At 50.4% G+C, this 26,046-nt stretch overlaps 1 protein-coding gene and 2 long non-coding RNA genes across 4 annotated transcripts; 2 read left to right on the top strand and 1 right to left on the bottom strand.

The window, feature by feature from the left end:
- The first annotated feature begins 600 nt into the window (after positions 1-600).
- CDHR5 (cadherin related family member 5) lies at positions 601-11,661 on the top strand. Its single transcript, XM_036384722.2, has 14 exons — positions 601-679; positions 869-1,044; positions 1,989-2,039; positions 2,371-2,463; positions 2,590-2,688; positions 3,816-3,926; positions 4,276-4,452; positions 4,808-4,898; positions 6,061-6,158; positions 6,490-6,696; positions 7,194-7,310; positions 7,815-7,887; positions 9,860-10,020; positions 10,885-11,661. The coding sequence occupies exons 1-14, from the start codon at positions 601-603 to the stop codon at positions 11,470-11,472; spliced, it is 2,121 nt and encodes a 706-aa protein (XP_036240615.1). The 3' UTR covers positions 11,473-11,661.
- A 4,115-nt stretch (positions 11,662-15,776) lies between these two features.
- LOC118687914 (uncharacterized) lies at positions 15,777-24,374 on the top strand. Of its 2 annotated transcripts, none has more exons than XR_004980405.2 (4): positions 15,777-16,269; positions 19,240-19,355; positions 20,607-20,674; positions 23,227-24,374. It is a non-coding gene; the product is annotated as an uncharacterized LOC118687914 (long non-coding RNA). The 2 variants fall into 2 exon arrangements; XR_008508479.1 differs by lacking the exon at positions 15,777-16,269 and adding an exon at positions 18,362-18,471.
- Positions 16,135-23,956, bottom strand: LOC118687916 (uncharacterized). Its single transcript, XR_004980406.2, has 4 exons — positions 23,861-23,956; positions 20,583-20,694; positions 19,910-19,993; positions 16,135-16,258 (listed from the first exon to the last, which is right to left on the bottom strand). It is a non-coding gene; the product is annotated as an uncharacterized LOC118687916 (long non-coding RNA).
- Positions 24,375-26,046: the final 1,672 nt, after the last annotated feature.

The following is a 26,046-nucleotide window of genomic DNA, read 5'->3' as shown; positions in this document are numbered from 1 at the left end:
GGTTCAAATAGTTGAAGATCTCCTGGTGTGGAATGTCCTGGAAGGAGATTCTGGGAAGCATCTCTAGAAGGAGCAGCCACCAGTAAAAGGAGATCTGTTTTCCCTACAAAGTTGCTGGGCATTCCCTGGGCTGCAGGTGAGCCTTGTCACTGCTGGGATCCACTTGCTCACCTTGTGGGATACAGACCCCATCTCTGGCACATCAGAAACCAAATTTTCCCCCTTTCCTGTGGGAGAGACTGGAGTAAACAGGCAGTTTCCTAAGTACCAGCCCTTGTCCTGCATGCTCAACTGGGCAAGGGCTTGGTTCTGAGTTCTGAGCTGCTTCAAATATATCCTTGTTGCCACAGGGAGTTTAGGATAGGAAAGATCCAGAGAAAAAAGAAGCAGCAAGGATTTATGTGTCATCGTGTTCCATGACTGGTAAATCCTTCAATAAGTCATCCAATGGGGCAAAGAGGCAAAGGTTGAACCACAGCAATCCACAGCCAGCTGGTGTTTCTTGGTGCCATAAAGTGGTGAATGCAAACAGGGCACAGGGCAGAACAGGGAGATCAGCTTAGTTGGAAAAAGGGATTTTTCAGCAACTGGCAGCTCACCATGGCTATTCCTCACTGGCTTCTCATGTCTGCATTCTTCCTGCTGCCCCTCTTGGCACAGATTTCGGCACAGGTACCAGGTAAGCTCTTTCACAGGGTCCATGTCTTTGAGGAATGTCTCCCATGGGAGGGGGTGGCCCTGTTACAGGTGGGAGGTTGCTGCGCTCCAAGACCCCTTTGCTCTACAGCTTGTGACCACAGCTCTCGCCCAGCTCCTTCACAATGTGAATCCTTGGGCAATTTTGCATCTTATTTATATGTTTTTCCAGGATGTTCTGTCAGTAACAACAACCCAAGTGTCCCTGAAAATGAGTGTCCTCTTGTGGTGGCTACCATCCATGTGCAGCCAGGGTACACCCTAACAATTGATCCCAGTTACCCCGATGGCCAGTTCTTCACCATTGAGGGCTCCGAGCTGCAGCTGACAAAGTGTGTGGACTATGAGGTAAACTTTCAGCTGGCTGGCTGTAAGGATGGGGTGCAATGAGTTTCAATCTGGAGTCTTGGGTTTCCAGGGATTCTTGACCTGTTTCTAGAGGAAATAAGTAATTTCAGTTGTGTGAATTTGGGAGCTTACAAAAAAGATGGAGAGAGACCATTTTAAAGGGCCTGGAATGACAGGATAAAGGGGACTGACTTCAAACTGCCAGAGGGCAGGGTTAGATGGGATACTGGGAAGAAATTCTTCACTGTAAGGGTGTTGAGGACCTGGCACATGTTTCCCAGAGAAGCTGTGGCTGTTCCATCCCTGGAAGTGTCTGAGGCCAGGCTGGATGGGGCTTGGAGCAGCCTGGGCTAGTGAAAGGTGTCCCTGCCCATGGCAGGGGGTTGGAATGAGATGAGCTTTAAGGTCCTTTCCAACCCAAATCATTCTGGGATTCTGTCATCTTGTGTGAAGCAGTATAAAAGGTCATTGTGTTCACTTAGGTGGCTGCTACTTTATTTTAGCTCCCTGGAGTGCTCTGTATACAGCCACAGGCATCCTTAAGTTCCCTTTCAATATAAAAACCCACTTTTACTTGAGTGAAGAGCAACAACCTGAGTTAACACCCCACAGGTGTCACCGTACTTGCTGCATAGAATGTTTCTGATTTATTCAATTTTAAAAGAAATCTGTTTGAATTCACCTGAGGTGAGAGAGAATGGTAGATTAGCTCTGCTAACATCTTACAGGAATTGAAGGGAGAGTGCCTGGCAGATGGGGCTGCTTTGATATCGTCATAAACAAGATCCCAGCATTAAGGAAAGAAAGGAAAAGTTAGATAAGACCTGAAAATAAGATAAAGCCCAGCAGCGTTTCTGATTCAGCAAAGCATGAATTTGACTAATTTAGCCAGAGGTTGTACTCTTGGGCTGTTTCTACAGTGAGGGGGTTTGTTTTTCATGCAGGAAGACCCCGTGCTGCTGCTGTCCCTGACCTGCAAGGACCCTGCTGGCCAGGTGAGTGCTCTCCTATGGCTGAGCCCTGGGACAAGGCACTGCAGGCAGCACCTGCTTCCCTCTGCTCTTCCTAATCCTCACACTGGGATGGGCAGATGTCCTTCTCTTGTGGACAGACACACTGTTCTCAGAGCCACAGAGAGTGCCAAGGCTCTGCCAGTGGGGAGGAGGTGGCAGCAAGCCCACAGTCCTGCCCAGGACGTGGGCTGGCTGCAAACCCCAGCCCCATCTGGCCCCATCCTTACACCATCCCCTCTGGTCACTGTGCAAAGCAGGATCAGCCCCAATAGTCTATTTTTGTCTTTGATTCTTTGATTTGCCCATTCTGCAGAGCGATTCCTTGCAAATCCTAGTCACCATTCTGAACAAGAACGATAACCCCCCCGTGTTTCCACAGCCAAACATCACCAGGCAAATCCCAGAGGTAAGGGGTTTTGGGAAGGGAAGAGGGCACTGCTCACTGAGTGCTGTGGGACTGAGGAAGGGTCAGCAGGGAGAGGACTTCAATCCATTTCACACAGACAATAACTACAACAATGTGTTTTTTCAGGATACAGAAGTGGACACAGTCATTGTAGCCCGTGAAGAAGTAACTGCTACTGATGCTGACCTGGACACCATCTACTATGAACTCACCACTACAGTGCAGGTGAGCAGCTCTGGGGACAAACAGTAGCTCTGAAGAAGAGCCCCAGCTTTGAGGAGAAGATCACTACATTTAACTCACTCAACCTTTACAAAACTCAAACATTGATTTTCTTAGCAGAACAGAGCCATCAATTTGGCAGGTATTGAATTCTCTTATGGCTCACACTTCTAATGCACTGTACAGATTAAACTTTCATCTATAATGTTCAGAGCTGTAATGATTGAGGGAAGTCTTGTTGGCATGATCTGTAAACATATCAGGAGACCTTTGTACCTCAGGGAGCTCAGAATTGCACTGAGTCTGATGGGGAAAGCAGTCCTTGTCCTAGCTGCTAACAGCAGCACAGGAAATGTGCACACAGTTAAACCAGTGCCAGCCTAGAGTGCAAGGGCTGGCTGTAAACTAAAATCAAAAGGAAATTCAAGAGAAAAACCAAATGTATGTTTGCATTTTTGAAAAGTGTTGTGGAGAGAGCAGACAGTGCCTCTGTTACCTCTATATCCCCAGGGAATTTAAGTTTCTGTGAACAGAAACCACCAGTTTTTCAGCTCTGGGATCAGACTTTGCATTCACATTGGTGTAAATTCAGAGGGATTTAGAAATTCAGAGGCACAAGATTAAAGGAGAACCAAAGCAAGTGCAGAAGGTTATAGAGTAAAATGCAACGCATGATACTTCAACTCAGCTTTACAGTTTCTTTCAGTCCAGCTGTATTAGGCTAAGGCAGGTGATCCTGCCAGCTCTCAAAGGCTGAGCCATCTTTGACCTTTTTTGTGCATGGAAGTGAGATTGTTGGCCATTAGGGACCCAAAACCAAGGATTGTAGGCAACTTGCTAAATATAGGAAATAAATGAAGTGATAGATTTAATCCAGAAGCTACTGAGCAGGTGGGCAGTCAAAGCAGGTATTCTGTGAGAGGAAATTCACAAGAACAAAACTTTCTGACAAGCTAGGCAACTCCAGTGTGCAGTGCCAAAAATTAAGTAGATCAGACATTCCTACAGTGCCCCTCATCCAGGTCCCCAGGATTAAAGGTCCAGTTAGGATGACAAAGATAACAATGAGCAGGATTTGGAATGTGTCTGTAATTGAGTCTGCTATAGGATTTTTCCTTTTCCCTTGCCAGAACACAGACGGTTATTTTGCCATAAGAGGAGTTAATAACCCGGAAATTTATTTGCAAACAGCATTGGACTATGACAAATTTAATTCAACAACGTTGCTCTTGTATGCAAGGGTAAGTGCTTTGGGAAGAACAGAATGCCTCGTTTGCATGGTCCCTCTTATCTGAAGGATGAGTCTGGATGGGACATCTCTGGGATAACAGGAGGGAGGGTGGAGACTGGAGGGGGGTGCATTTGGAGCAGCCTTTCCCTCTCCATAATTCTAGTGACAGACCTGCAGTCAGCCCACTTTTGTCAGCAGAACAAGATAACTTACTGCTTTAGCTACTCTCACATGAATTTCTAATTAAACAGAATGGAGTGACAATGGCTAAAGGGCCCCAGTCCACTGCTTTTGGCCGATGGGCCCTTGTTTTGGCAGTGAAACTTGTGTCTCATGAGTGTGCTTTGCCTTGGGGGCAGGACAGACCTGTGACCAGCCTTGAGCCTGCCAACATGGCCACTGCAACAATAACCATCACCATCAAGCAGAGTGACACCCGGGCACCCTGGTTCCTGCCTTGCACCCAGCTCTACAATGACACCAGCGTCTGCATCAGCAGCCCCTACTCTGGCAGGGTCAACATCTCCGAGATGTCGGTGAGCAGGAGGGCTCAGACAGTGCCCCTGGGCTCTTCCCAGTGGGAAGCACTGAGCCATTTCCATGAACTTGTGCTGGTCTCCAGTATAATGCAGATGATTCAGCAGAACAGGGAGCCTTTGTCATCCCCCACCCCAAGCAGCACTGCTTGTCTCTGCTCCTACAGCACATCACAGGAGAGGCAAGAGCTGGAACACCAGCCCAAGGCTGTCTCACCTTCACCCTGTCACAGACACCTCCCAGCAATAAATCCCATTCTGTCCAGGCAGAGCCATGGGATCTGCCCTGGGCTGGGAGAGCTGCAGTTGCTGATCTGGTCCTTGTGGTGTGTGATTGTTTGCCTTGCTGTTGCAGACAGACCCGCTCCTCCTGGAGCCAGGACCCATCTATGCTGTCGACCCTGACTACACCATCAATGACAGGATCGTGTACAGGATTGTTGGGGGTGAGTAGACCTTGTCACCTTCCACAAGGAACATTGCTCATGTCTCCTGTGGTACTTGCCAAGAGAGAGGGCCTGGGATTTACCCCTCTGTTTCTGCCACAGAAATATAACTAGAGCCACAGAATGCTGTTGATTAAGTAGAAGAAACAGACCATACAGAGAGGAAGAAAAAAAATAATTGCAGTCCCACAAAACAATCTCAGTGAAATTAGTTTCAAAAAGATTTTGGTTTTTTGTGAGATGAGACATGTTTTATGTTTAAACTTTTAGCTGTGATTTTGTCAATCTGGTCATGCTAATTTCATGCAGTCTTTGAACTGTACCTAAAATTCCCCCATTATCAGCCTAATCTCTATTCATTGCCCAGAATTATGTTTTTATTCCCCAACACATTGTAACTTTCTCATCTGCCCTGTTTTAGTCTTGATTCCAAAAGGATCAAGGCAAAGGTCATATTGGTCAAGTGAAGTTCCTCTCCCTTTATGCCTCATGCCAGCACAGTTGTGAACTTCCCCCTGATGCCAAATGTATTAAAAAACATTAAATTCCACTGGCACTTGGATGGAGTGTGGCCTCACTCCCCACAGTCAGTGACTCAGATCCCTGTCAACAGAGAACCCACAGTGTCTCAGGTGAGGAACAGAACTAAAAATTCTGCTTATCTTACAACATGTATCCAGCACAGGTATTTTTATTATTCCCACACAGATGTAGGAATCTGATTTCTACCTCTACATAAATACAAGGTTTGTGTCTACGTTCCCTTTGTAACCAGTAGAGAGAAATAAGCATTCCCAGAGCAGACTAGGAACTGGATGGAGATTTTCAGTCCTCAAATTCCACCAGAGGCTCCGGGCATTTATTATACTTTAGACTGACAGTCTGTGGGCCTAGCTTCTGGAAATGCAAAGCTTTGTTGTTTTGCCTCATTTAATTGGGTTCACACATATCTAATGTGTCCCTCTACGTGCCTGGCCATCACTCCCAGTCTTTGGAGCAGCCAGGCAGGTAAGGAAAGCAGCATTTTAACTTGGGTAAATGGTATTTACCCAAGGAAAATTCCTTGAGGGTATTTTCACTAAGATGTGGAAGAATGAGTCTGTGAGCTCCAGGTCACTTTATAAGGAATCTGATGGTTGAATTGTCTTTGCATTTTCTCTAGGGAATACAAACAAAGTGTTCTCAGTGGATGCAGACACAGGGAATCTAACCATGAACAAAATAGTGACTTCACCAGATTCCTTTCTGTTGCAAGTTATGGTAAGTGATGACATTACAGCCACCCACCCAGCACAGCTGGATTTCCAGGAAGCAGCAGCCTGGCTGTGACAGGAGTCAGTGACCTCAAAAATAAGTCAGTTACTCCCTTTCTTTTGAAGGGCCCAGTGTTTGACCTGTGGGTTGGTCCTGCACCAACCCACAAGCAAAGCTCCTGCAGCAGTTGAGAGTTTCCCCTCAGGTGTGAGTGGAGACAGCAAATGAAATTCACCCTGGGCACATTCTGCTGATTTGATGAAGGCTTCAGATTGAGCCTGTCCTTTCATGTCTCATCAGGGGCAGAAGTCTGGCATCTCTCTCTCTTCCTCTCCAGGCCACCCAGGTCAGCAATGTAAGGAAATACTCTGTAGCCACTGTAGAGATCAAGGTCATCACTAAAAGCAACTTTCCACCCTACTTTGAGAAGGGGGTCTACAACGGGATGGTGTTTGTTGGGCTGCCCCAGAGAAGCTTCGTCTACCAAGCTGGAGATCCTTCCACCCCCCTGGTGATAACAGCAATGGATCAGGATTTCCCTGATGTAAGAAACTGCTCTGTGTTCTGTCTCACTGCTTCAGGCTTAAAGCAGGATCAGGAAACACTAGGGGGGGAGGAGTGGAGAGGCAAACACATGTTGTCCTCTAGTGTTCCATGTTATATTCCCTTGGAAATTGCACAGATACCAGAATCACTTATGGTGTAATGTCATGGGGAGAAGCTGCTGGACTCCCCTCTTCCAAAGCCAGTCCCACACACATCATTTGCTTGGGCGAGTACTAAAATTGCCAACACAAACTAGATTAAGACTTGGGATTTTTACTTTTTTTAATATTTTTGTGATATGTTCTTGGCCTCTGAGCAACAGGGTGAATGCAGTTGAGTTCAGCCTTTCTCACCTGCTCAGCCCAGGTTTATTTGTTACTCTCCACATCTGCTTGTACCTCAGGTGTTTTGGACAGATCCTGCCAAGGGGTTGTTAGGAAGATGCATGTGAAGCACAGTGTGGTTTGATCACCCACTCTCTCTCTGGCCTTTCAGAAAGTCAACCCCAACATCGAGTACTATCTCAAAAACAGCACCGATTTCATCGCAACCAGAGATGGGCTCATCCTGACCAACAAGGTGCTGGAGTCCCCAGGAACTGTGACCATCCAGGTAGGGCACCTTTCTTGGGTATTTTGCCAGGGGTGTGTGGAAAGGAGGAATCCAAATCCTCCTTTTTGCTTGAGTTAAAGAAGCAGTCAACAACTTTAGACTTGTAAGAAGCTGGATGTTCCCTTTGTCCACATGCCTGCCTAAGGCTTGCCTGGCACTGTGCCATGTCCTGTGGGGCTGTCTGAACCAGCCTGGCCCCAGCATTGCCAGGTTTCACAGGCAGGCACACAGAGGTGCCAGCACCTGCTGCTTCTGCCCCACACTGCCTCAGAACCTGTGCTCTGCACCATGCTGGAGCTGAACACAGAGCAGGGACCTGGTTCAGCTCATCCACTCCCAGGGCAGGGAATCCTCAGAGCTCTTGTTCCCCTGTGACCAGGCTGTCCAGCCACAGTGAACAGCTGTGGTGACAACAGGGACAAGGTACAAGGGCCCCCCACAGACCTTGAGAGTGAGCTGGAGATCTGGAAGTCCCTAAGCCATCTCTTTCCCATGTTCCCATAGGCTGTTGGAAAAGATGTGTTGAGCCTGCAGGAGGCAAGCACCATAATTGTGGTGGAGGTCATCCTTGCCACAGGTAGGCTGGGGTGGGGGGGTGTCTGTTTTTCACTCTGGAGAGTCTTTTCTATTTCTGTGGCAAATTGGCCATGATGGGTCACCTGCTGAAGTCTGTGGGCCAGGGCTGAGGCCAACCCCAACCCTACAGGAGGTTCTGTGGTGGCTTTAAGAGAGAAAATACATTCAACGTTCTCACAGCAGTCACCAGATGCCTTGAAAAGCCTCCTGAGACTTTAGTGGTGCTGTGTATTGGAGTGTCTTTTCTTGCTGTTGTTTCAAAGCTAAAACTGAAATTGGTTCATGCTGGGAAATAACCCAGGATGTCTTTTCATGGCAAAGGAGACCTTGGTACATCATTGCTCCTTTTTAGCCACACACAGAGAAAACTGCAATGTTCTTGCCTGTCTGAGGCAGAGCAGAGGGCAGCTGGCACACCCCAAAGCCAGGCTTGCCCATGAGCCAAGGCTTTTCTACTCAGGTCAGGACAGGTCAGGGTCTTTTACACCAGAATTTTATGGTCTTACAGGAGAAACAGCCCATGAGTCATAAGGGAGACATGAGGCTTCATACATAACCCTCTGGCTACTGTTTAACCTTGTCAATGTGAAATCAGCTCACACTTCCATACTGCTGAGAAATGACTCTTAGATTGGTCTTATAAATAAATTAGGATTGAAGTTCATGAAACTTCTTATGCTCTGAGTTAAGCTGAACCAATAGCAATGAAATTTTTATCTCAGGATAGGCAGACAATGCCCAGACTCCACTGGATTCTTCACAATGATGTGTGAGTGAAGTTCTATGACTTCACCCTCTGATCACCACCACTGTGGGGTGGGAAAAACAAGTGAGTTCCTGGGTGTAAATTTGGATTCCCTAAAGGCAGTGCTACTTCACAGCTAAAAACCACTGAACCCCCATTCCAGGGCACAGCCCAGCATAAAACTAGTCCACGTGTGAGCTCACAGAGTTAAAAATGCTCCAAGCATGCGCCAACACTTCTGAGCAACTCTGAAATTGTGCCTTTGTTGCTTAAGCCACACCAAGCAATGGTGCTGCTGAATATGCAGAATTACACAGCTCTGAGACTCTCTGTGGGCTGCAGCTCCCCAGGAGACAGGATTAAGCAGCAAAAATTCCCTGAAGTCCTAAACCCTTGCTGAGGTGTTAATGATAAACTAAGGGCGAAATCAAATGCAGAGGGAATACTCCAATTCCATTATAATAAACAGGTCAGCAGGAGAACAAACCCTTATTTCATTAATCATTAATGAGAGTCATTGACACACACAATGAAACTGGAAAATTTAAAGAATCCCACCACCAGCAAGCAAAGCTGAGAATGGTACTGTCTTTCCACTCTGGTGTCAATCTCTGTACAAACACCTGACACTGCTCCTGAGCAGACTGGGCAATATTGCTACAGCTACAAAAGAGCAAGAAAGGTTTTCTTGTCCTGGGGACCTTCTAATGCTTTTCCTATTTCCTATTCTGGTTTTTTGTTTCTTATTTTGATGTGCTCATCTGTATTGGAGAGGATGTTCCAGATGAAAGGAAGTTTTGCATTTTCACAAACAGACGTACAATCAAACCTCATTTTTGCATTCTGGTGTAAAAGGGTGAAGTGGGAAAGTCAAAGAACTAAATAGCTACTCCATGTAGCATCAGCTTGCCTGATGCAGTCAGGTATTTATTAACTTAGTTAAATCACAGGGTAAAAGTCACTGTCCTGTAAATGGCTGCTATTTCCACTTCATGGAATTTATTGGAAATGACAATATTGTGTGTAATTAAGAAAGAAGCCCTCTGCTGTTAGGACAGCAAAAAAAGATTTTCTGTGGTATCAGATATATGATTGTCACATTCTGAAGCACAGGATGCTTCCTTGCCTTTCAAAAATTGATTGGAGCTTCTCCCACAGTGAAGGGTTTTGTTGGAAAATGCTGCCTGCCAGTTTTTGGCTTTGTAACACTGCTTTGTTTTCCTCGCAGCTGTAACCCCCTCTGACAAGATGTACTCTGCTCAGGACATGGCTATCTTAGGGGGCACATTAGCAGCACTGCTGTTAATTGCCTTAGTCTTCCTTGGAGTGCTGGTATGGAAATCCAGTAGATGGCACAGAAAACCTTTCACATACCTGGTGAAGAAAAAGGTAAGTGCCTTGTTTGTACCTGAACTTCTAAGAGTTAGAAAGTGGGATCTGAGGAAGCTTTGAAGTACGGATGGGCTGCCCAAGTACCACACATTTGTGTGAAGGTGGTGAATCACTCCCAAGACAAAGTCTGCAGAGGTAGCACCACTTTGGTGGTGTTTTCTGCTGTTCCTTCTGCCCCTGAGGCAGGAGCTGTGTGGTGGATGATGAGCAGACATGGTAAGGAGAGCACCACAGCTCCATGAAGAACAAAATCTAGGATAAAAGTGGCACACATTAGGGGTGGTCTCTGAAAAACCCCTGTCTGAGGTATAAACTACAGTTCATCCTCCATAGTCAAAGGAGAGGAGAATTCCTTCATATCTGATCCCAAAGCCCGGGCTCAGACGCTTGTCTGCCCCTGAGCTATTTAATTTTGGACCTCTCAGGTCCCTGGCAGGTTGGTCACTGCAAGTTTAGGGTGTAGTTTGTCTGACCAGCTGTTGGTCTGTGCCATAGGCTGGGCCTGCCAGGAGCCTAGACCTGAGAGCAGAGCACATAGCTCAGGTGAGTAACAAAAGTCCTTCACCCTGAGTGAGGGAAATGCCACTGCAGAATGGGCTGGGTACAAACCACCATGTGTGTGGTGCTGGTGCTCAGCCCTCCTGGAGAATGAGCCTGCTTATCTGAGAAATCTCCAGAAATGGAGCCAATCAAAAATGTCTCTTCCAGGGATCTGCATCTTTCCCTGGCTTCAAATAGGTCTAACTGCAAACCAAGCTGAACTTTCTTGAGCAGGAGCTCAGTCACTGCAGTCAGCCCTTCCCTCCTGCTCCCCATTTCTTTTCTTGTTCCTACAGTCACAATGTGTCTCTCCTCCTGTAGCTTTCCAAGGAAATCTCTGAGGGTCACCAGAACAAATATTACCAGGAAGATGAACAGCCAGATGTGAGCACCAAGCAGCATGAGACATCAGAAAGCAGCAGTGTCCAGGCAGAGACTCCTGTGCCAGAGCTGCTAGCACTTGCCTCACACTTCTCCAGTGCAGAGGAAACAGAGAGTGTCCCAAAGGGCTCCATAGCTTCCACTGTCATCTTTTACCAGGAAGAGGAAGAGGAAAAAAAGGAAGAAGAGGCTGGACAGGAGAAAGAAGTGAAGTCAATCCTCAAAACAGACAGGCACGTGGCAGATGATGGCTACAAAGCTGTGTGGTTTAAGACCGATGTGGACCCCGAGGCTGGAGAGAGGGTTGAAGTGATTGAGGACAATGCAGCAGATGATGATAATGATGATGATGACAGTGACCAAGATGTGCAGAAGAATGAGGAGGAGGAGAAAGAAAGTTCTGACACAGATGGTCACCGCGGAGGGCTGGGAGTGTCCTTTTCCTCAGAGAACTCGTCACTCCCAGCAGCAGAGGTGACAGCCAACATGTCTCACACAGGTGCAGGGACAGATGACACTGAGATGTAAAGGAAATTGGGTACACACCCCCAAAAATGGGACAATTTCAGCTCCTTCACTGATGTGAAGCCCAGGGGGGAAACTGGAATGCAGAAGGGTGAGGTTATCTGTCCTGCTTGTCTGAATGCAGCAAATAAGGCCAGAAGAGATTACAGCTAATTTAACCCTTTAGTGAGAGCTTGGAATATCACTTAGGATTTTCAGGGGAAGCAATTCATCTTTCCGCCTTCCTGCCTGTTCCCCCTGGGTCCCTTGGCACAGCCTTTCCTAAATTGGCTGCAGGTTCAGCAGAGCTGCAGCTGACCTGGCTGGCAGCAGCCAGCCCAGCTCACAGGAGCAGTCCAGTGTTGTTTGGCTCTTCCCTTTAGGTGTGGTGCAGCAGGGGTCAGCAAGTCCCTCCAAGCCTGCAGGTGCTCTGACTTCAGGGCTTGGCTCTGCTCTGTTCTCCCAGCACAAACATCTGGAATGTGCCACCAGGCCCTTGTCCTGCCAGCAGGAGGTTCCACGCTCAGGACCTGCTGTTTCCTTTGTCACTGGTAAACACGGACTGATCACATGAAGGACTTTGTCATCAATTTTCCGTGTCATAAACCCACTAATTGTGCAGTACTTTAGCTGTCTATCTGTTATCTGTCAGCCAAAGAGCTCCTGAGATATTGCCTTCAAGTGCCAAGTCAGCACTCTGTTTTTAGCTAGCAGAGGGAAGGAAATATTTGATACTCTTGTCTAGGTTTGCATCTCCCATCAAATAATCTCTTCCCCAGCTGGCAGCCAAAAGCTGGGCTGGTTTCCACCAGCTGAGAGCATGGCTGTGTGCATTTGCATCTTCTGATCATCAGCACAAGATTTATGCTGCTCCTGGAGAAAGAAACAAAAGAGTGACTGCTAGGATCTGCACGAACATCAGAGCATGTGTGATTCCCAGGGAGGCTTTTATCCTCTTGGGCCATACATGTCCCTGTCCCAGTGTTCCCATGCTCACTCCTGCTCTCCTGTCTCTGAGGAATGCTGCCCTGGCCTCCAGGACTTCAGGAGATGTGTTTGTGCTGCAGATCAAGCCCAGGACCCGGGAAGCTTTCCTACTTCCTGCAGCAAAGCTGTTTGCCCGGGAATTACAGTGTGGTAATGGAGGGTGGGGAGTGCAGCCAGTGTTTGCCATATGAAGAATCCTTCCAGCAGCTTTGGGCTGTCTCCAGGAAGCATTTTCCACAGGCTTATGAGAACTATCTGGCAGCTGCTCACTGCTAACCCAACACCTCTGGCCACCAGCAAGGCTGAGGAGGAGCCTGCCCCCCATGCTGATGCTGCTCGTGGGAGGGTTGCTGATGTGGGGAGAAGCTGGAGTGCTTCTCCCCTGCTCCGTTTCCTTGGTGGCTGTGCTGTGTGTGGTCCATTCCTGTCAGTGCTCTGCTGTCTGTACTCCCTCTGCTGCTGTGTACTCTGGATTTCTGCTGGTACACTGATTTATGAGCTCCCTATGACTGCAATCTGTGTTCAGCTCTTGGTGTTTTCCTTCCCCTCACCAGTGTGCTTCCCATGCTCTTGGAATGGGACTGGTCCCATCAAAACAGTCTTTTTTTTCTCCTAGGGCTCATCAGTGCATACAGCCACGGGATTTGGTGTTTTTCAGGGTTATGGGTGTTTAATTTCAAAGGAGATGATGTTTAGTAAATATTGTGTCTGTGGAAGTGGTGGTTGTTGTGAGGAGAAGCACAACACAATAATAAAACTTGGCAGCAGGCAGAGCTCAGCTGCTTCCAGCCATTGCCTGTTAAAGCCTCCAGATCCTGTGTTCTTGACTCCTGTCTTTTTGGAAAGAAATTAAGAAAACTGTCTAAGGAACAAGAAGAAAATTGGACCTTTTAAGTTCAAGTGAGCTTGAACTCTGTCTGTCTGTATGGGTTGGTTTGTCTGCTGAGGCTGGGAGGGATGACAGAGTTTTTGCATCCTTGTACAGCAATCATGTTCATTTATAAATATCTGCATAAGAAAGAAAAATGTACTGATATAAATGTTTTTAGAAAATTGGATCAGCTTAAGTGGTTTTTGATGGCAAATAAATATCTACATACCTTGAAGGTCTCATCCTTACACTCCAAAGATATTCAAGTGCTTTTGGAAGTTTAACTCTACAGGTAGATATAAGAAATCTCTTTCACCTCATCCCCTGCCAAGCTCTGTTTTTATTTCTGTACCAGCTTAGAATGATACTTTTTTAATACTTGTAATGCAAAGCTATAAAAAGCTTGTCAGCAAATCTGCATGGGGAGAAAGAGCAATTTCAGTGTGGCTGTGGTAAGTGTGGATTTGAGGTTTTACAGCTGGAGTGGCACAGATGCCAAGGGAGAGGATCCTCATGGCTTGCCAGCTTCGAGCACCCTCTCCTGATGTAACACAGACCTGGCATGTGCCTGTTTCATCTTCATTTTAGCCTCTAGAAGGAAAAGAAGCCTCTCAGCTGCCAGGGGAAACTCTAAAACTGAATTGAAATCAGCAGGTGCAAGCAGGGAATTGGAAAAATCAAGTAAATACAGACATTTTACCTGCAGGAAGTAACAGAAACAGACTGAAAAATTCCCAGGTGTCTGAAAATTAATTTCTGCTCAAATTCTGTCTCCATTTAGACCTGAATAACCTTACGGATTTCATCACGTGTCATTGGCATAACTGACAGCAAATGCATCCTTTTGCTTTTTTTGCCTCTGAGAGAAAAATGCTTCTGGCACATGGGTTGCCAGAGTAGGGAGGACACTTGGTTTAGTTTTGAAGGGATGGAAGAGAACTGAGACCCTTCTCTTTGTATGTAGGATAGCAGAATGATCTAGCATTTATAAACTTCCAAATGAAAAACAGTCAGAGATAAAAGACCTGTTTTAACTTGATTCCCCTTAAATATTAAGCAGCCTTAGCTCCAAAAGGGATTCCTTTTCCTTCAAAAAAGAAAGTAAATTAGATTTTATTCCAGTTTGTGTGATATATTTTTTCATGAGTTGGTTGCTGAGTCCTCATGGAAATAAAGCTGACATAAGCAGTAAATAGAATTTTAAAGAAGCAGGATCAACTCCATCAAACAGCTTTTAAGCAAATTATGGCCTTTCCTTTTTATAAATACATATTTTATCCAATCAACAATAACAGCAGTTCACCACCAAATTCCAAGGAACAAATTTTGAGCTATAACAACAACTGAGGCTGCAGAAATTATCCAGTAGCAGTACTGGGGCAGAAATTGTATCTGTGGAGAGCTAGCGATCTGCGTGCAGAAGATCTCGGGCTGTACGGGTAGATAAGAAGGCCCCCCTCACCCTGCAGTCTGACCTTTGCTCCGTACCCGGCCACACCCAGCCGGACGTGAGCAGAGGGAAGTGACACAGACTGCCCAAGCCATAAATACCCCTGAGACCCCTCAATAAACGCCATTTGCTGTCCACCACATTGGTGTATGTAGCATTGGACCGAGTGACCCTGGGCCTTGGGTCACCGGGCCGGACCTCCTGAACCAGGTCTCCAGGCCGTAACGGCAACATGTATCCTTTTTGCACAGAGAGGTTGCTGTAATGAAGGACAGAGATGGGAGTGTCAGGTTTCCCCTTGATTTGTGGAAGTTCAGATAAACACTTGTATGATAAGCCTTAATGGAATGGCTGAAACATGTAAGACACCATATTATACTTGTGTTCTGCTTGGATTTATACATCTTTATGAAGGTGTTATGGGTTTTATAGTACGATAAGTATCCTAACTGTTCAGGTGTAAAAATAACAGATTTCTTAGGGAGATACAAGGCCATGTATCCATCCCTGCTAGGTCCCACATGAGTTTCTTGCCCATGTGATGGAGAAACAACCACATCAACACCATGGTCCCGGGCGGTCCCGGGGCTCTGGGGCGGTCCCGGGGCTCTGGGGCGGTCCCGGGCTCAGGGGCGGTGCCGGGGATCAAGGGCGGTCCCAGGCGGTCCCGGGCGGTCCCGGGGCTCAGGGGCGGTCCCGGGCGGTCCCGGGGCTCTGGGGCGGTCCCAGGATCAGGGGCGGTGCCGGGCGGTGCCGGGCAGTCCCGGGCTCTGGGGCGGTGCCGGGCGGTTCCGGGCGGGGCCGGGCCCGGTTCAGGTGTGCAGGGCGGGCCCGGCTCAGGTGCGCGGGGCTCCAGCGGCGCTGCGCGGGGCGGGGCCGAGGTGATTTAATCCCTGGAAATCGCCTCCAGCGCCATTTGCTCACCCGGAGGGCAGGGAGGCTGCTGCCGGGTTGGGCTCTCCCGGCGGGTACCCCTCTCCTTTTCCCTCCTCTTTCTCCTGCCCTTATCCTCCTCCTTCGTTTCCCCCTTATCGCTGCTTTCCTACCCCTCCAGTTCCTTTCTCCCTCCCACCCCGCCCTTCCTCTCCCCCTTCGCCAGCCCTCTGCACCCTCTCTCCCTGATTCTCGGCACATCCCCGACCCTCCCTACGCCACTCCCGCACCCGACTCCCCTCTCATGCCCCTCTACCTCTCTTCTGTCCATCCTCCCGCTCCCTCACCCACCTGCTCCCCCCATCCTCCGTCTCTCTCCCTCCTTCCCCGCAGCTGGGCTCAGGCACCGGCGAATAAAGCCCAGAGAGCCGGAGCCGGCGCCTCCCGCCCTCGCTGCAGCCCCACACGGGGCCGAGCCCGTTCATACCATGGGCTCGTGGGGTGACTTGGAAGAGACGACGAAAACTCTCTGGACTCTGTTGTCCCATCTCACGGCAAAGAACACGTCCAAAACTGCCTCCTCAGGCTCGTGGAATGGCAGTGGCTGTGTGGAGCTCTGGCAGGAGTGCCTGGAGACCAGGTAAGGACAGAAATGAGATTGTTTTGGCTGCTGCTGGATGTGGTTTTCTCTTTTCAAGATATTTTTCTGATTGATGTTTTCACAGTCATTTTCTAGGTGTCATGAGAGGGTAATTCCAAAACTTTGGAAGTAGTTGGGAAACAGTGGGGCAAAAATGTGAACCTGATCCATTTCTAGTAATTCCAAACTTCTCCCACAACACCATTCTGGGGGAAAGCTGGTTAAAGGATAAAGATACAGAGGAACGAGTGTTGTGAACCCCCCTCGCTCTCTGACAGAGCAAACCTTCCAGTAATCCCAGTACATCTCTCTGAGAGACTCTGGGATCATATGGTCTTCCAGGAAAGCAAAACAAGCACAGAGACGAGGGAATAGGCTGCTGGTTAATAATGATTTGATGGGTGTAGGAATGATTCTTGCATGTTTCACACTCCTCTTTTAACTCCTGGAATATTTTTAAAGTTATTTAAAACTTTAACAAACTAAATTTGAGAGGAAATGGTGCAAAATAAATGCATGGAGAGATCATGGAGTCCCCAAATGGTTTGAGTGGGAAGGGACCTTAAGGATCACCTCATTCCATCCCCTGCTATTCCATCCACAGCCCAGGGTGCTCCAAGCCCCATCCAGCCTGGCCTTGGACACTTCCAGGGATGGAGCAGCCCCGATTTCTCTGGGTTGATGGGCACAGGAGGGAATTTCCAGCAGGAGCTGAGGCGTTTCCTTTGCTCTGGCCAGCCCAGCAGGGCTGTGGGAGGCAGAGGATGTGGGAGCAGGAGCTTTGCCCCCTGCCCCGGGGGAGTCTCTGCTGTCCCAGCCCCAGCAGAGCAAACGTTTGTGCTTTCACATCCCGTTCCAAGGAGCTGCCCAGGCAGGAACGGGGATGGGCGCGGAGCAGGGACGGTGCCAGGCACAGGGGCACATCCAGAGGGTGCCACCAGCCCGTCCCTGCTGCCCAGGCTGGCATGAGCAGGCTGGGCACCGTCCCTGGCTTTGCTCTGCAGGCTGAGGAAGCCAACCCTGGCGAGGAGGAAGATGAGGAGGTGCGGGAGGATGGAGACAGCGGCCCCCAAAGGCTGGGGAAGGCCCAGCTCCAGGTAGGAGATGCTGCCTTCCAAGGAGAGGGACTGGTCTGTTCCACTGGAATTTGGGCTGGGAGGCCAATGGAACAAAGGGGTTGATTCTATTTTCTTACGTGGGCCAGGCTGTGTTTGAAACAGCCCAAGGTAGCAGAGAGCTGGAGTAATTTCCTAGCAGGGAACTTGATTTGGAAGCTGCATTCCAAACTCTTGTCCACATTTATTTTATCTCCCACATGGAGATGCCTAAGGAAGATGGGGTGTTTCTAACAAGAGAACATCCCAATTCATCTGTGGTAGAGGGCTTAAAATTAAAGTGTGAATGGAGCTGCCTTTAGGACACTTCAAATTCCTTAGTATACGAATGGAATTTAAATGAAATATCCAGATCCTGAGAAGCTTGTGTGAACTCCAGAGCCTCTGCAAATGTTTTACAGCCAGGGAGGGAGACAAGAGTCTGGAGTCTCTCCCCAAAAACTGGCTGCTGGTTGTTTGACCAGGCATAGGAATGACTGTGTATTCCCTGGGGCTGTCCTTATGGAGGAAGGTTTATTTATGTGCCCTGGCTTTATTCAGGGTCTCTTCACCATGATGGAAACTGATTTCATTGAAATGCCAGAGGTGCCCAATGCTTTCCCCAGCCAGAGCTCAGAACCAGCCCTGTGGGAAGGGGTTTAATGCCCATTTTCCCAATCCCTCCAGGCAGCAGCACTGGAGCACTTGAGCCAAACATGGCCAAGGTGCCCAGTGCTGGCAGGAGGCAAATCCAGGGATTGGACAGTGGGAGTTTGCACTGCTCCTGGAATCCCAGACCTGGAGCTGTGCTTCAGAGAGCCCAGGAGATGCTGCCTCACTCAAACCTCATTTAAAGCTCAGCATCCTCCCTGCTCCCTTGGAATTATTGCTGCTTCCTTAGCTGTTCTTCCTTAGTACTATTATTATTATGTTATTATTATTGATGTTATTGTTACCATTATTGTAAACTCCCACTCCCTGTCTCTTCCATAGCCCTTTGCTTCCCAGAGGTGGTGCTTTAGGAAGCCCCTCCAGCCTGGGAAGGGCTTTCGGCTCCAGACACGTTCCCAGTGCCCAGGAGCAGCAGGACCTGTGCTGCTCCCAGCAGGTGAGGCAGAGGTGCCTTTCCTTCCTTCCCTGCTGCACTTGGGCTTTTTGAGGGGTCTCTGGGGCTCTGAGGGAGAAGTTCTTTGTCACTGCAAGGCAGAATTAGCCCTGGTCCCACTAAAAGCAGGAGAATTCATTTTATCCTTGGTTTTGGATACACATTTTGTATTTTCTCTCTGTTGCTGACACCGTGTGGTGAAGCAGCAGCTCCCAACCTTGTCAGTGCTGCTCCCTGGAATAGTTTTTATCTGTAGAACCATGAATTCCCTGCTGGAATCCAGTCACAGCCCCCAGACCAATGTGCAGTTGAAGGTCTTACACCCTGACCAGGACAATTTCCTGTCTCTAGACATGGAAAATGGGGGAAAACTCAGTCTGGAGTGGAGCCAGGATGCAGAATGGGGCAGTGAGGCAGCGTGCTCAGCCCAGGCTGGGGTTGGCACAGGGGCTGTTCCCTGTTGGATGACACCCACATGGAACAGATCCTTCTCTTCCTTTGTCCAAAGTCCAATGGCAAAGGATTGAATAACTCACAAGTGGGGCCTGGAATGAAAATGGATCTGTTAAAATTAGGCAAAGAATGTGATAAGAAAAAATGGGCATCCTTTTTATGTATTAAAATAGTAGGGAATAAAATGTTGACAAGGGGCACTTTTATTTGGTGTCACCTTTCATTTTTTATGGAGTGAGCAATCAGAACAGAAGTAGGAAAGGCAGGAGCCTTTGACTTCCAGAGTGGACCTAATTTCCATTTTCTCCTCTCTTTCAGGACAGGAAAAACCACTTAACTGATCCCATCTTTGCCCAGAGCTTTGGAGTTTGAGCAGCCAAACCCAACGGGCTCCAGCTGCACTGGAGGGTCCCTGCTCCTGCCCGTGGTGTGGGGTGAGTCCCCAGCTGTGCCCAGAGTGTCACAGACCCAGAGGGATCTGCCCTGGTCCCAGGCTGTCCCTGCCCTGCTCCCTGCAGTCCCCAGGGCCTGAGAGCCAGAGAGAGCCCTGTCCCAAGGGGCCTTTGTCACCTTTGTCACCTTGTGGGGAATGTGGTGGCAGCCCCGGGAGCAGCTGGGAGCTGGGGCAGGGCCTGGCACTGATCCAGGGCAGGGCAGTGCTTCCCTTGGGGGGGTTGGCCCCCCACGCTGAGCTCAGGCAGGATCAGGCTCACAGATGCTGCATTTTGTGCCCCCTGAGAGTTTCTGTGCCCCCTGAGGATTTCCTGCCGGGATGGGGCAGCGCAGGAGCAGAATTGAACCTGCAGCTCCTGTGGCCATTGCTGGCCTTTGTCTCTCTGCTGTGCCATCAGACCGTGGCAATTTGCTGCTGCCACTGCCACTGCCACCCCCTGGGGCTGTGTCCTCCTGGCAGCCCTTCCCAGCCCCAACAGGAGCTCCAGTGCTGCCTCTGTGCCTGTTGGCAGTGTTTGCTGGCAATGTGCCTCACCCCTGGCAGGATCCTTTTGTTCCAGAGCAGGCAGACTCCAGAGCTTTTGGGCTTCTCAGCTTCAGGGCTGGATTGCAGAAGTCCCTGCAAAGAAGAATAACCATGAGGTTTGTCCAAGTGGTGCTTTCAGAGCCCACCTGACAGTCTGTGCTTTGTGCTGGAGGCTGTTGTGCATTGGCACTGCAGGGAATGAATGTCCCCTTCCCAGCTCAGCCCAGCAGATCCCAAAGGCTCTTACAGGAATATTTATCCTTCACTTCCCTGTGTGATAACTTAATCTCCACCTGCCGTGGGCCATTCCTTGAGTTCTCCTGGAGAAAACCTCACAGCAGAGGAGTTTGCAAAGAGCCCAGAGCTGTGTTTGGAGCAGAGAGAGCTGAGAGCTGTGTCTGCCTGTGCTGCCCCAGCCTGGCAACATCCCCATGGAACAGCCTGGGCAGATGGGATTAGATGGAGCAAAATCCCTTCATGCAAGAGGTTTTCTCCTGTGCAGATCAGGCACGGGGCAGGCAGTGAACTTTGGAGATCAGCTGATTTCCCCAGAAAGCATCACTCCCATCAGCATCAATGACAGGACCTGTGCCCACTGCTCAGGAGTCACCCAGCCAGAATCAAGGGCAAAGCTTGGTTTGGGTCTGAGAACTTGAAATAACTTGGAAAGAGAAGAAATGACCTTTTTCTTCTTCCTTTCCTTCAGATGCTGGAATTGCCTCTGTGGATGTGCACTGAGCTCTCGCTGCAGGGAGCTGCCAGGCCTTAATGGTGGTGAGCTCATGTTCTTCTCACTGGGGAATTGGAAATAATTATTAATTAGTAATTGCAGAAATGTTTTCTGAAACCTTTCCCCTTTGCTGGTAGATCTTCTCTTTGTGGCTTTGAATTTACAGAATTCCCTGCTCTCCTTTGCCCTGCCTGAATTCCTTGCAGCTCCTAACTGGGAAAACGTGGGATAACTCAGAGGGGACAGAGGTGACATTTTTAGCTGAAAGCCTGGGGCAGCTGGGAGGGGACACAAGAACTGTTTGTGCAGGAAAATGTGAGGGGATGTCAAGGGGAGCCAGGTGGCATTTTGAGGGAAAAGATGAGGTGATGTTTAGGGGAAAGAATGCAAATTTCAGAGTAGAAAAGAGCTAATCAATATTGTACAGGAAGGAAAATTTGGGGGGTAAACCTCGATGTAATCTGTAGGGGACACAGTGAATATATTGGAGTAAAAATGAGGTACTCAGTAGCAGACTGAGTAAAAAATTTTGGAGGCAAAACTTGACAAAATCTCAAGAGAGAGAATGAACATACTGAGGGAAAAATGAGGTGATGAGTACTGAGTATACAGTTGGGAAAATTCGGGGCTAAATCTGAGATAATTTCTAGGGGAGAGCATGAACATACTGAGGTAACGTGAGGGAATCAGTTGTGGGCAGATGGGCAAATTTTGAGGGGTAAAAATAATATTAAATAATCCGTAGGGCAGAGAGTGAACATTTTGAGGTAAAAATGAGATCATCACTAGTAGACAGATGGAGAATTTGGGGGGTAAATCTTGAGAGAAGCTACATAATAGAAAATTACTATATTGAAGGAAAAATGAGGGAATCAGTAGTGGATGGGAATTTTAGGGGGGTAAAATTTGAAATAATCTTAAGGTTGAAAATTACTATTTTCAGGTAAAAATGAGGTAATAAGTTATGGACAGGTAAGGAAAATTTTGGGAGTAAAACCTGAGTAAATCTCAAGGGAGAGAGTGAACACTGACATAAACTGAGGCAGTCACTGGGGGTAGGCAAGGAAATTTTGGGGGTAAAACTTGGGAAGATCTGTAGGGCAGAGGATGAACATCTTGAGGCAGAAATTATCAGAAGTCAACATTAGGTAGAATTTGGGGGGCAAACCCTGAGGTAATTATGTAGGAACAATAAGTGGTTTTGGGAAAAAATCTGACATAATTTGCAGGGCACAGAATGAACATTTTGGGGATAAGAGACATAACCTGTGTGGTTTTGGTTTTAAAATCTAGTTGGTAAATAGGGGACAAAATGAACGTTTTGTAATAAAATCTGAGTTAATCTGTAGAGGAAACAATGGATATTTTGAGGTGAAAAGGAGGTAATCAGTACTGGGCAGGTAGGGAAAATTGAGGGCTAAAATGTGAGATTATCTCTAGGAGAGAGCAGGAACATCCTGAGGTAAACTGAGGGAATTGCTGTGGACAGGTGGGTAAATCTGGGGATAAAACTTGAGGGAATCTCCATGGTAGAAAATTAATATTTTAAGGTAAAAATGAGGTACTCAGTGGTGGAGAGGTAGGGAAAATTTTGGGGTAAAATCTGAGGTGATCTGTAGCAGAGAGGATGCACTTGATGGGGTAAACTGAGGTAACCGGTTATGAACAGGTAGGGAAATTATTGGGAAGGAAAACTGAAAGCAGCTGTAGGGTGAAGAATGAAAATATTGAGGTGGAAATGAGGAAACAGGGAGTGGACAAGGTAGGGAAGATTTTTAGGGTAAGTCTTGTGGTAATCTCCAGACTAGAGAAAGAATGCTTTCTTGTAAAAATAAAAATTGGCTGCTGAAATTTCCTAACCCAGGGGCTTTGGCTGGCAGGGCAGCACAAGGATTGTTCCCTGTGTGGTGCCCAGATTTGGGGTACAGTATCAGCTTTGCTACTTTAGAGGAATTATACCTGTAGCCCCCCATTCCCTGCTGAATTCCTACTGGAATAACCTTACAGTGCCTCATGCAGTATGGATATTCCCACACAGATCTGCCTAATTAAGACCACTGTGCCAGGAACCAGCAGAGGCTCCAAGGAAGCTCAGTGGGATCAGGACAAAGACAGGTTGATATTCCATAGCATTTGCTATTTTTAACCCTCAGCCAAGTGTTTCCCCACAAAATTTTCTATCTATCTTCTACCTATAACCTCATTGTTACCTTAAAATGTTCATTCTAGCCATGTTCTCGGGGGCACTTGCAGAGTTCCCTGGAATTCCGTGGGCTCCACCCCTGGGCTCGGCTCCAGCTGATGCTCTCAGCGGCGAGGGCGGGGCCGGACGCGCTCCCGGCCCTGCTGAGGCAGCCCCTGTGCCCAGGGGAGGGCATCTCTCCCTGCAGGAGCTGAGCTCATTCCAGAGCCTCGGCAGCGGCCTCCGGGAGCTCTTTTCCCTGAGGAAAGGGATGCACATCCCTGCCTGCAGGGCACCTGCACTGTGACCCACCTGTGCCAGCTTCCCAGCACTTCTGCAGTGCCAGCTGGCTCCCGAAAAACTCCAAACTTCATCCAAACAAAACTCCATCTAACTCTAACCTTTTGTTTTAAGGCATCTCCGAGGGCCTTGCTTGGGATTGAATTTCTGCGAGGGGAATTCCCTTGGCTTTAAGGCTGCTGCTGGAGGATGGCCCCAGGCTGGAAGGGAAGGGGCTGGAGTGGCCGGGACACACCCTGGTGGCTGTGTGGGAGCTCCAGGAGGTGGCACCGGGAATTGCTGTCTGAGCTCCTCTGCAAAGCCAGCGTGCAGCACTCCCAGGCAATGGCAGCTGTTCCTTGGGCTGGTTTTGGGATGTCAGGGGGCTCTGTCCGGGCTGCAGCCTCTCCGGGAGCCCGTTCAGAGCAGCCCCTGGCTCAGGAGCCACAGGCAGCCCTTGATCCGTGCCCATCCCAGCGCTGCCCGGGCATCCCAGCGCCCGCCCCGGGTGTGCCTGGCACGCTGCCTGCACGGGCAGGACACTGAGGCACAGCTCCTGCCCTGCAGGCACCGAGGGCAGGAGGGGCTGGTTCCCCCTGGGCTCGGCCTCCTCCCGCCCCGCGTTCCCGGCCAGCCGGGACACACGGAGGGAGCAGCGAGGAACATTCCTGGCAGGGAGCAGGAGTCCCCCAGGGCTCCGTGCAGCTCCGGGCCGGAGAAGCAGCGCCGGGCTCAGCCCCCGCCGTGAGTTTGGGGTGTGAGCACTCACCTGCAGGAAAGGCCCCTCTGCAGGCGGGACCAGCCCTGACACTCTCCAGAAGAGCTTGGGCCTTGGAGCAAGGGAACCCTCAGGACTTGCTCGTTTCTCCCTGGAAAGGGACACGGCATCAGCATCTTTACAGCTCTGTAGGAAATGCTGGAAAAGGCAGGAAATCAGGATTATGGGAAGAGTTTTGTGCTGTCACACAACTGTTCACCTGTGTTGTTCCATGGTCAGGTGCTGGCTATGGAGCTCTGCCCTACAGACGTTCCAGGGGCTGGTGTGTAAAGCAGCATTGGCAAAGGAATTGCTCTGCTGGCATTTGGCATTCCTGTCCCAGGCAGGGCATTGCCATTACCTGAGATTGGCTTGGTTGGAGCAGGGTGCCGAAAATGCCCAGGTTGTGGGTTCAATCCCCAGCTGCACCCTTCACATAAGGGTTCAGCCTGGTGCTCCTGGTGTGGCCCTTCCCACTCAGGATATCTGCTGACCTGGAAATAAAGAATAAACAGTTTTCACTGGCTTTTTGAACCCAGAGGTTTTTTGTATTAGAGAGTACAACCCATAGGGAAAGTGGGGGAAAGGAGGGAGAGCATCAGGTCTCACCTGGCAGATACCAGGTGAGCGGCCCGAGCAGAACCGAGCCCGGGCAGGGCCCCGTGCCCGCACCCGGCACAGTCGGTGCAGGAGCAGCAGCGCCGGGCTCGGCCCCAGCGTCCGGCCCGGAGCGGCTCCTCCGGCCCGCGGCGATGCAGCCCCGCTCGTTCCGCGGGGACGCGGCGGGCGGGAGCCCCGGGGGTGCGGGCGCGGGGTCCGGGTCCCGCTCTGCGCGCGGCGGCCTTGGGGGTACCGGGGCTGAGGGGGCTCCGCATCCCCGCGGGGGCCGGGCCGGGAGCGCGCCCCGGGGGCCGCCGCGCTCGCAGCTCCGCTCCGTGTCCGCCAGGGGGCGCCCCGCGGGGCGACGGCGCTGAGGCAGCGGCGGGGCCGGAGGGCTCCCGGGGCCGGCACGGGCGATCCCCGCGCCCCGGCCGCTTCCAGCCGCGATCCAGCGCCTGCTCCGGGAATGCGCCGCTCTCCTGCCGGGCCCGGCACCGGCACCGGCACAGCCCCGGCTCCCCACGGCAGCAGCGGGACCTGCCCGTAGCCGTAGCGGGAGCAGCCCTGGTCCAAGCGGGAGCGGCAGCGCCGGGCTCGGTCCGTGCCCATCCCGGAGCAGCTCTTTCTGCCCGCGGCGATCCCGATCCCGATCCCAGCCCCAATCCCGCCTCGGTTCTGCGGCCCCGCGAGGGAGAAGCGGCTCAGCCCGGGATCCCCAGCAGACACCGGCAGGACCCGGACCCGAATCCCCAAGCCCGGGTCCTGTTCCCGGCCCCACCTCAGCGCCTCAAGCCCCGCGCAGCAGCGGGAGCAACCCCCGGTCCGGGGCTCCGCACAGCGCTCCAGCGACGACCCCGCCGCATCCCGGGATGAGCATCCATTGCACAAAGCGGAGCGGGCGTGGATCCACCGGGATTTACGGGCGCGGGCGGGGCGGGGCGGGGCCGGCTCAGGTGTGAGGGGCGGGGCCGGCTCAGGTGTGAGGGGCGGGGCCGGCTCAGGTGTGAGGGGCGGGGCCGGCTCAGGTGTGCGGGGCGGGGCCGGCTCAGGTGCGCGGGGCCCCAGCGCGGCTGCGAGGGGCGGGGCCGAGAGGATTTAACCCCCGGGAATCACCGCTAGCGCCATTTGCCCCCTCGGCGCTCGGAGGGGAAGGTTCTGTCCGCGCGGGCTCCATATCTTTTTATTTGTTTCTTTTCTTTTACGCTTTTTTTACCTGTTTTTCGCAATACCTCCTCTCTCTCCCCCTCCCTTCCTCCCCTCCCCCACCCCCTACACCCTCCCCCCCCCTACCCCCCCCCTCCCTCTCCCCCCTAGCCCTCCCCTCCCTCCCCCCCAGACCGCTCCCTCCGGGCCGGTCCCCCCTACCCTTCCTATGCCCCCACACACCCCAGCCCTACCCTACCCTTCCTTCCTCCACGCTTCCTTCTCTCCTTAGCCCAGTTCCCACCTGCCCCCAATTCCTCCTTCCCCCCAATTCCTCCTTCCTCTCCTTCCTTCACCTTTCCTCCTTCTCCACCTCCCCCTGTTTTCCTTCTTCACCTTAACCCCCCTCACCTGTGCTCCATCCTCGTCCTCCATCCTCTGCCCGTCCTGCCCCC

Source organism: Molothrus ater, chromosome 6 (assembly GCF_012460135.2).
Source record: "Molothrus ater isolate BHLD 08-10-18 breed brown headed cowbird chromosome 6, BPBGC_Mater_1.1, whole genome shotgun sequence".
Lineage (NCBI taxonomy): Eukaryota > Metazoa > Chordata > Aves > Passeriformes > Icteridae > Molothrus > Molothrus ater.
This window is presented reverse-complemented; position numbering and strand designations above follow the sequence as displayed.

Coding starts and splice junctions, on each gene's coding strand:
- CDHR5 (XM_036384722.2), top strand. CDS start 601: ATGGCTATTCCTCACTGGCTTCTCATGTCTGCATTCTTCCTGCTGCCC. Junction 3,927..4,275: donor CGTTGCTCTTGTATGCAAGG/GTAAGTGCTTTG, acceptor CCTTGGGGGCAG/GACAGACCTGTGACCAGCCT. Junction 7,888..9,859: donor GGAGGTCATCCTTGCCACAG/GTAGGCTGGGGT, acceptor TTTTCCTCGCAG/CTGTAACCCCCTCTGACAAG.